The sequence below is a fragment of the Medicago sativa genome, chromosome 8, assembly GCF_051527215.1.
Source record: "Medicago sativa cultivar Bolivia chromosome 8, Bolivia_mono, whole genome shotgun sequence".
NCBI lineage: Eukaryota > Viridiplantae > Streptophyta > Magnoliopsida > Fabales > Fabaceae > Medicago > Medicago sativa.
Window position 1 is genome coordinate 54,891,866 of NC_140756.1, and position 10,477 is coordinate 54,902,342.

The 10,477-nt window shown below is 34.1% G+C and overlaps 1 protein-coding gene and 1 pseudogene across 2 annotated transcripts; both read right to left on the bottom strand.

Annotated features, from left to right (window-relative positions):
• Positions 1-514: 514 nt before the first annotated feature.
• On the bottom strand, positions 515-5,414 carry LOC146899620 (FBD-associated F-box protein At4g10400-like; annotated as a pseudogene). The gene is made up of 5 exons (XR_015021498.1): positions 4,917-5,414; positions 3,452-3,938; positions 3,212-3,361; positions 2,815-3,103; positions 515-858 (listed from the first exon to the last, which is right to left on the bottom strand). The product of XR_015021498.1 is annotated as an FBD-associated F-box protein At4g10400-like (transcript).
• A 3,148-nt stretch (positions 5,415-8,562) lies between these two features.
• On the bottom strand, positions 8,563-10,187 carry LOC146899621 (toll/interleukin-1 receptor-like protein). The gene is made up of 2 exons (XM_085732745.1): positions 9,565-10,187; positions 8,563-9,128 (listed from the first exon to the last, which is right to left on the bottom strand). Exons 1-2 carry the CDS (start codon positions 10,053-10,055, stop codon positions 8,726-8,728), a joined length of 894 nt encoding a protein of 297 aa, XP_085588871.1. The 5' UTR covers positions 10,056-10,187; the 3' UTR covers positions 8,563-8,725.
• Between the last annotated feature and the right edge of the window lie 290 nt (positions 10,188-10,477).

Below are 10,477 nucleotides of genomic sequence, written 5' to 3' on the forward strand. Positions count from 1 at the left end.
TGGGACAAGTATCATTAGTGGCATACATCATCGCCATTTGGTTTCTTTAGTAGGATAATGCATTCAAGATAACAGAAAATTACTTATACATGACCATGTCCCTAACAATACCCTTTATTTTCATTTACACGGTAAAGATAACCCTACTTCTCAGTTGGTATATTAAAAGATTGTTTCATACATGAGAATTTTTTAATAGCTTTGATTGTATTATGTTAAGAAAAATATCGGTATTTGCAGCAGGTCAACCGGTGCTGGAATGGGAGAAACATGTTAAAATAGCAGCTGCTGCAGCTCATGGAATATGTAGCAGAAGCTATATGCATACATATTTCTCCCCTGAACTATAAATTGATATTCTTATATTTATTCTAAGAACTTTGCAAATTAACTAGAAAATCAACGTTGTGATTTGACTATTACTCAAAGTATTCATGTCTAAAACTGCAATGACTACCGCAAACAAGACGTAGTAAAGAAAATCAAATTCTTGTGATCAAAATATGTAACACCCTTTTGCGCCTTAAAATCTTAAGGACTGTTACTTTAGTAGCGCCCAGAACTTTTGAAAGACAAAAAGATTCCAACTATATAACCAGTCACAGATACATTTGACAAATTTATCTCGATTATCGGAGTTGATGTTGAGTTGTGACATTATTGAGTTGTAGTCATTGAAAGCGAACCAGAAAACATACTATCTGAAATGCAAAATACATATTTATATATTTGTTCTCAATATCATCTTTTGAAAGAAGTATATGTTTCCTCTCACTCAATGTCATCTTTGAATGAAGCCCCAAGCATCTGACCAAATATGATTGTGCCAGCTTCAGACATTGACATTCCAAATGCACACTGCCAAGTAGAAAGTGTTATTCAAATCCCACAAAGCTTACTACTAACAAGATTGAAAATTAGAATCTGTAAATGCCTAAACTATGCTGCTATAACACAATACAACTATTTACCAATAGTAAGTTGCATCAGTCCGATCCATTGACATAATCAGGTTTTACAACTCATAACATATAGTATCATATAATAATAATAATTTGAATTTGTCAAGTTATCTTTTTTTTGGTCAAGAATTTGTCAAGTTATCTAATAACCAAGAAAAGGCAAGTCGAGAATGGCAGCATCATATAACACAGATTATTAGAGCTTTTATGTTTTCCTTTGCCAAAAAAATTTATATACAACAAGCAAACTATGGCTTGAGTTTTGCCTTGCATGCTAGGCCAACTTAAAGGTTACATGAGCATGATTTTAGTCAGAAAATAAAATAGATAACAATTGCCCAATTAACGAACAAAAAGCAGGCCTCTTCTGCAGCAAAAAAAGTTTCTTTTTCTTGTTTCCATAAACTTAGAGGTTGAAACTGCTAAATTATAATGTTCAGTATACAAATCTGTAACAAAATCCATGGCAGTCTGACACAAAAAACTTTGAAACGTATTATAATGTATACTTGGGTAAAGTTTGTACGCAAAATTTGCAAGAATTGTTAAACATCAAAATTAATTGATTATTATTGAAAAGAAATTCTCAGCAATCGAAAACAATAAACAGTAGTATACATTGAAGAAGCACAAAATTCTATCAACTTGCTTAACCAAAAAGTTTCAACAAGAGCTCATGAACATTCTAAGCATTGCTGTGTATTTCAAGAGCGAAAATATTCTCTAAAAATTCTAACAAATGCAATCTCATAAATTTATACTTCTCTTTTTAAGCAAAAATAGAATATGCTTGTACAGTATAGAGTCAAAGTATCTCTAAAGTAAGACTTGGTTTATGATAATAACATAACATCATAATATAAATTAATTTCTGAAATTTCGTTTGTAGGATAAAATATGGTTGAACCTACTAAAATTGCTTAACAATTAGAACTAGTTTATAAAAATGTAAAAAAAAAAAAAAAAAAAATGAAGGAAATTTTTAATTGATGCATGAGAATTGAGAATTGAAAGTTTAAATGTATCCACCACACAGGTGGCTTGTTTTCTTCAATATTTGTAATTGTAAAACCTAAAAGCATTTTCTCTTATTTTAGACTTCTAGAAGATCGATGAAGTTCATGAATATAAAGATCAAAACTAGATTAAAACAAAAAGACAGGGCTCCATTGACAAAGGTTATGTGGATTCATAGAAGTGCAGACCTCTGCCCCAAATAAACAAAGATTTAGCAATTGATAGCAATAACAAGACTACACAACAAAATATCACTAAGTTACAATAAGTGGCATAAAATGCATTAGTTTTTCCTTGAATATTAGTAGCAAGTTGAAGTTGTCTTAAACATAATAAATCTTGCAAATCTCTACTCTTACAAAACTTGAAATCCTTAAAAAAGAATAGTAGTAGGGGAAAGACTAAAATAATTTAGTTTAGTAGAGAGGGTCAATCCCAAATAGATGTTATAATGAAAAACTAACTAGATCAAATACAAATAGGTATTCCATAGTTCAGCAACAAAATAGTTGAAAATGTGATGACAATAACATGAATGTAAAACCACAAGGTACATTTAATTTTGGCGGAAATCAGAGGATGAGGAGAGGAAGGGAAAAGAAAACTTGTGAGCTTGGGGTTTGAGAAAAATTCTCAAAAGGAACCACATTGAAAAGGTATTGAAATTAGTACAAGACTCTATAATTTAGCGAGCTTATTAGACACTAACTATCTACCTAACAGAAAAGCTAACAAACGTATATCATGAAACACGTCTAACCGTGCAAATGAAACCCCGTCTTAATCATCATTAGTTTAACATGCCAAATAAAAAAGAAACTGTGAGAGTTTGCACCTTATGGAGACACAGCTGAATCAAATTTAAGTTGGCATGTGACAGAGCCCCTTGGTATATCAGTTAATCTTCTGATAGAACAGTTCTTGTTAGTTAGGTCCATTGATGTATCGAAAAAAACGAGCATTGTGTGTAAAACAAGTCCGTTCCGCAAAACATATTCAGCAAATGCCAGCTCATCTTCAAATCCTTGATATCCTTCTATGTGAATAAAGGTCAGGTGGGATTTGAAACATTTAGGAACTGTTGTTGACTTTGGCTCCCATGTTCTTAAAGGTGATGGTTCCTCCTAGCAGCAACAAGGGACACAATGACTCGATTATATTTGTGTGTATGTAGAGAGAGAGATATACATACATAGGTAGATAGACCAAGAATTAATTTAAATAAAGCAAACCTTGCTACTCTGAATTAAGAGAACTTGAAGCACATGGCATTTCTCAAGCACGTTGAGCAGAAGACTCATGTTGAAGCAGGGAAGAATGAACTTTAGATGATGTAAATTGCAAAATTCTGGATAATTTAGAACAGGGGTGCGAAGTGGCCACTGCTTGTGCGCATAATCACAAGTGATGGCACAACATTAGTACAGAAGTACATATACAAATACATATAAACCATAATAATAAAACTTCACCTTTGATGTGAAATGACGCATAAGTAGTTGTATATCACCATTATCTCGGAGGTAGCTGAGCACAGGGTCCACAAATTCACTTTCACGGCGGGAAAAGACATCAAAATATGCTTCCTCCACACTCTGCAAGTTTCCAATGATGCCCAATGTGGTTTAGCCCGTGCTACGACTGTCGTCTACACAGAGCCAGTCAGAATCTATTTGAAGACAAGTCCAAGAGAAATTTACGCCGGTTAATTTCAACCTCTTGAAGAAAGGTGACACAGGAACATTGGCCAAGAAACTAGCACAAAAGACGCAATCTAGAGTTTCGAGTACGGGGCAGCCAGAGAGAAAGACAAGTAATGAATCCACAGTGTCTATGTTGTCGAATTCCACAGTGTTGCCTATGTCGAATTCCACAACGCCTGCGCCGAGTTTCAACATCTTCAATGATGGAAGATGAATTGAGGAAGGTTGAAATATTATATGAATTGCACCAACAAGACTGCAGTTTTTTCAAAACACATGTTACATAACATTCTATATATAAGTGTTAAAAACAAAGAGAGAACAAGAGATGAAATCATGAAAGCAACCAAATTTTGGATATTATTAAAACGTGAGAATCTTGCCAAATTCTTAAGGTGCATTTGATTTGCTAAAATACATGGAACTGGACCGTACAACTTTTTTTGTACCCTGCTGATTTAGAAATTGATCATGGGACTGGACAAAAACAAGAACTCTTGTCACTCGCTAAACCATGTGACAACGTTTTGATCAGAGTACCTGCCACATACTTTCAAAAATAGCAAAATACCGTTTTTATTTACCAACATAAAAAATAGGCGAAATCCAAAATGCATCTTAGAGAGTTTAACGTTTGTGCCAGATTAGTCCTTTTAGTTTTTTTAGTTTCAAATTGGTAAAATTGAACAACTTAAGACATTTTTCTTTTTTTGTAACATATTGATCATTTTTTTCAATCAAACTTTGTTAAAAAGTGCTTGCATAACCTTTTAAAGTTGACTTAGAACGTCCAGAAAGTGTTTATGACACCAAACCTGATTACTTACATACATTCTCTTCTCATTGTTTCTCAATTCAATCCTAATTTTGCATATAAATATTTCACCAACAACATTATAAATTATAAATCAAGTAATCGATTTTGTTTCAAACTAAAATCGACTGATACACCCATCAACCATATCATTGAGAGCGGTGAATTTTAGACATACAAACTTATCCATTATCGATAGGCGTCCACATAAACACTTTTTAACCGAGTTAGTTTCAAACTAAGACCGAGGTTTTAACCGATTTTGTTTCAAACTAAGACTGAGGAAGTAACTTACAACAACAATAAGCGTCCACATAAACACTTTTTAACCGAGTTTGTTTCAAACTAAGACCAAGGTTTTAACCGATATTGTTCCAAACTAACACCGAGGGAGTAACTTACAACAACAAGTAGGGTTACCTGAGGGAAACGAGATAGGTGCAATTCAGGAGAGAAGAAGGAACCAGCACTTGCCAGTCTTGATCGCAGTATTCAATGGAAACAAACAGTTCTTCAAGTTGAGGCCCAATGGCAGCACGGACCCATACCTCGAAGCAATCGCTACGAAACCAGTCATCATTCAACAGGCCGCTGGTGAGACGAAACTTTTTAATGTCGCGGGATCGACGGAGGGAGAGCACGGCGTTGACGAAGAATGCAAACCTTCTGAACAATCTTGGCCGTTTTCCGTCTTCGTGTGAGTCGTCGGAGAATTCGAAGGCTTGTAGATTCTGCCAGAGATTTCGCCACCTGCGAGAGATGAGACTCGTTGTAGCAACGGAGGTTCTGGTTGGGAGGAAGGAGAGTATATGGAAGAGGAGTGGGTCCGGTAGAGTGCTTAATCTGTCGGTGGTCGGCGGCGCCATGGAGAGTTTGGGTGGTTCCGATGACAATTGCTAAACCTTCATTTCAGATTTCAATTTTTTTTTTCTTTTCGTCGTTTTGTTATGTATGTCGGAGTGTGACTCAAATTACAAAATAGTCCCCTTACTTCCTTTCTTTTACAAAAATAAAATCAAATGAGGAGAAGTTAAAAAATCTTTGGATAACATTTTTTTTTTCAAGCATATTCTAGTTGCTAGAACTTACTTACACATTATAAGTGTGGAGAAGTTAAAAATTTAGGGTTTGGCTCCGACTCTGCATATATTATTCAATGCCTTTACCAGAATTGCGTATTAAAGAATTTGAATGAAAATTTTATGTTTGAAATTACGTATTTAACACATTAAAACGTTAAAAAATAACATTTTTTAGTTAAAATGTTTCCTAAAAAAATTATATAAAATATGTCAATTGTTTCATTTTTTTAATCATTAAGTGTTGGAACACATAGTATGTGAATTGAAAATAAAAATTCTAAAGTCCCATTTCGGATAGTTGAGTGTTTTGGTTAATGTAATTAGAAAAACACTTATGTCCCACGTCACCTAGTTTGCAAATCTTGACTGCAAACCTTATCCTGACAATCATACATGTTGGCATGGATGTGAGTAACCCTCGTCCCTAGAGAGCTACCTTCGGCATGTGTAGGTGTGGTCAACCCCCGGACCTCGTGTGTAACCCATGGCCCGCACCATAATCTGGTGGATTTTAAGGCGTGTCCATAGTATAATATCGTTTGTTTAGTGGACTCGAGTTAGACTTGAGCGGGGCTGGATTAGGATTTGGCCCAGAAACAATTTCCAACACTACATAGGAATTTCCTTAAAAAAACACTACATAAGAATTGTTCGCTCTCTGTTTTCCTTACAAAAAGAATTATCCACTCTCTCTGTTCCCATATACTCATTCCTTCTTCCAGTTGATCCATCATATAACACAATTAACATTAGAAAATGGCAAGAAATAGGGAACCATGTGATATTTATTGTTAAGTTTGGAGGAGATCAATGTGCAATTGCATTTCTCAACCAGATCGAAAGAAGTGCCTAATGAATGAGTGGAGTAGAAACACATTATGTTTAGCTTCAGTAACATCACAAGAAATGTTATCGTTGTCTGAGAAAAATTGCTCGTAATTTGAAGTAGACTTTGAGAGAGAAAATTCTAAAAGGGAAATATAGGTATGATGAATAGAAAGAACTTCAATTCCCATAAATGGTAGTCCTAAGATCTCTTAATTGTCAGGAAGAGTGAGAGTCATCATTCCCCATGGAAAGATGAAATATTTAGAACCTAGTAACCAATATGATATGAGCGCAGATAAATGTTATGTTCGGATAGTAATGTCCATTTTTTAGAGCATGATCAGATCATACAGACCCCATTTTTTAGAGTCTGATTAGGCCTACTAGCATGTTTAAAAGTTTATTTCATATGAACATCTTTAAATAAGTAATGTGATCCAATGTTAATTAAAAAGGAACATAACAAAGAAAATTTCTAGCAGCAGGAGAATTCCTAGCATAATAAAAAAGAAACATAACAAAGAAAATATCTCTACTAAAGTTATTTAAAGACAGTGACCTAATGATTAGGAAGACATATCTCATATATTTGGGAGAATCAATGTTATCGTGAAGGTAAATGAATCCGCAAGGGTTAATTAAATTCAGACTCATCTCAAGCCGAATAAAAAGGTTAGTAGATAGTTTTCTATCTTTATGGCGTAATGACGACATTGATCACGCGCAACTTTGATATTTGTCTTGCATCATCTCGTCACTCAGGGGTCAATGATAATAATCTTAAAATGATTATCGTGTTAGCCTATCACGAAAGATAAGTGATTGGACTTTAGGCGAGTAAGGCTTCAATCCGGTCGTGTAAGGTTTGGCGATGCTAAAGTAGCCAAGCGAGGGGAGCCAATTCTTTCTCGAGGCCACTAACTCAATATGCGGGTAGTAGAATCCTCAAACTGAGTCAAAACATAATAGGACTGGACAATAATGTGTGAAACCATATTTCATGTTTATAGTATCACTAACCACATTGGGGATGAAGATAGAGACACAATCATAATGGAGCAGCACACAAATATGGTGTCAACGAATCATGTTATGAAGGAGGAGACTGACAACCGAACATGGAGCGTCATGATCCCCTCAATGAGGGAAACTCACACATTACCCTCGAAACTAGCCGAACATATGTTTAGTATTCTAGGTTACATAGTTAGGCTTATAAGTAATAGTTTTACTGTAAATAACCATTTCATACATCGTAATTAATACATCCATTCAATCAACAATCTATTTTTGCATTTTTATCCATTTATCCTTTTGCCTTTATCTTTATTATTTTATGTATTTCTTAATGTAGCTCAAAAACCCCAAGCAACTATACCTAACGCTCTACTAGAGAAGTTAGGAATCACACAACTGAGGAACATAGTTCCTCCCTCAGTGTCAATCGCTTGAAGCAAAGTGAATCACAGTTGCGAAAACTCTATCGAACATCGGCTAATTTCACACCTCCATCAACACATAAATATTTGTAGAAATATCTTATGAACTAACTTAAAAAAAGACAAGTTCGATTAGATGCATGTGATAAAAGTTTTACACCATTAGTGTATACAAAATAAATCATTAATTAATTAGTTAATAAAACAAGGGTTAAGCGGTGTTTACCCCCTGCCATTTGGGTGAGTTTTGATTTACTTCCTATAAAAAAAACTTTGGATTCCAACTTGTAATTTGAAGATTATTTGGTTTTGGATCTTCATGATATTAAATTTCAAAATTTAAGGTACTTTCGTTCCGTGTAATTTGAGTGATTTGGTTTACCCCATGTCATATCATCTATTTTGTACACTCAAAATCCATGAAAGTCTAAAACCAAAGAATATTCAAATTACAATGTTGGAATCAAAAGTTTTTTTTTTATAATGAGTAAACCAAAACTCGTTGAAATGACAGACGGTAAACATCATTTATCCCACAAAACAATTAGGTGAACATGGCAGCACTCTTAAAGTTTGGCTTGATATAAATTTATCATACAATTATTCAATGACATGTCACACTTGAATAAATTTATTTAAAAACTAAATCAAATTTTGGATGAGTTTTGTTCATAGAACAACCAAACTTTAGGTACATAAGAATTTAAAAAACAATTATAGTCCAACTCTTTAATTTTTCAATGTATCATAAAAGCACCCAACTAATAATAATATTAATACAATGATGCTTACCTTTCAACATTGTATTTAATGTATTAAAATAATTCAAATTTAAATTTTAGAAAGATGGCACTTGTTCATGATGAATAACTGTATCTATCTATATACCACGGAACCCCATCTTACTATTGAATTGCTCCCTCTGAATATGCAATACATGGTTCCTAACAGCCTTTAATTCCTCCAAATCTTGTGCATTAAACGTACGCATCCACTTGTCTTGTTTAAGTTGCATGATACGTTCATATGTAGCTAAAACATCACCCCAATCACTTGAGTCATTTGATTTTGTGGCTTTCTCCAATTTTAGTTCAGCAAGTTGGTACAATGTTGTGATCAATTCTTCCATGTCTGCAAGATTACCTGTCCTAAGGGATTTCTCTAGTTTTTGTTGTGCAATTTGCTTGTATGTGTTGATGCGTCTTTCTAATCCTCCACTTGTTATGGAGTCTAGCTTTTGTAATATGTCCATTGCAATTTGTTCTACTAGTTCAGACTCGTTCCTGTTCATTTTATCAGTTAGTGAATAAAAATTTGTGTGACAATTTAAGAATTTATCTTATATTATTCGAATTTGGATTAGGTACAGACGGTACATGCATCTTAGTCGTCTAATTTGGATTGGACGGTCCAAATTTAAAAGAACATTTTAAATTTTTAAATCTTAAAAACTGAACTTGAAATAAACCATACAGACGATCATGATGCATGTAATTGTCATAAAGTTGCGACTCCACAAAACCCGGATCCATTTTTAGTTGTAATTCTTGTACAAGCAGGTATAAAGAAGTGTAAACTTAATTTTATCATAATTAAACTTAAAGTTATTGTGCCAAATATATACTAACATAGGAATTATTGATTAATTACATCAATCTTCAAATGAGAACTTGGGGTTAGTGCAAGATTATGTGATGAGTTAAGGTGAATATTAATTACCTTGTGCCTAAGCAATCCCATCCAGAGAAATTGGCAGCTTCTGTCAAAGCTAGCCGCCATGTTTGAACCTTATTCATGTCCCTACGTTTTTCTTGCTCTGCCAAAGCAAGTCCATAGCTACCCGTTTGATTCCTTACATGTGTTGGGTTAACATGGTAAAAAATAGGAACTAATATTTGTCCATTACTTTTCTTACATTCCAAGATTTTCACAAGCTCTTCCAAACACCATCGAGAAGAAGCATAATTTTCCGAGAAGATAATTACGGATAATTTTGCATCATCGATTGCCTTGAGAAGTGAAGGTGATATTTCATCACCTCTTTCGAGCTCGTTGTCAATGTAAGTTTTGATTTGAAGTCTGGTTAACGCGGCATAAAGATGGCTCGTGAAAGTATAGCGAGTGTCCTCGCCTCTGAAGCTGAGGAAAACGTCGTGGATTTGTTGAGGAACTTTGGGTGTAAAAGAAGGAGGAGGAAAAATGGATGCCATGAGTGTTTGAAAGCTAGCTTGCTTTTGAATGGAAATATGTACGTTGATTTAAACTTTGAATGTTCTTGAGGGAAAAAACTTGTGAAGGTTACCTATATAATGAAAAATATGATGAAAATAGGACCCTTAAAATGAATGTCTGAAACAAAATGAAATTCACTTTGGTTTCTTCTTTATCTTATCGTTGACAATGACAATATTCTATCCCAACACATTTGTTTTATTCTTGAAATGAAAAATGCTAGAAAAAAAATAGTCAAAAATCTACGCTTAGTCTACATGAACGACAAGAAAATAATTTTTTTTTTCCTTCAAAAAAAGAAAATAATTTTTTTTCCAAGTCAACGATCCGAAACATTTTCGTGTTCTGCGGCCGGTGTTGTGTCACACTCGGGTAGGCTTAAATCCAAATCAAACCAATA

Excerpts from the sequence above, each read along its gene's own strand:
- LOC146899621 (XM_085732745.1), bottom strand. The coding sequence starts at position 10,055 with ATGGCATCCATTTTTCCTCCTCCTTCTTTTACACCCAAAGTTCCTCAA. Across the intron at positions 9,129-9,564 it reads TGGGATTGCTTAGGCACAAG|GAACGAGTCTGAACTAGTAG; the intron begins GTAATTAATATT and ends TAAAATGAACAG.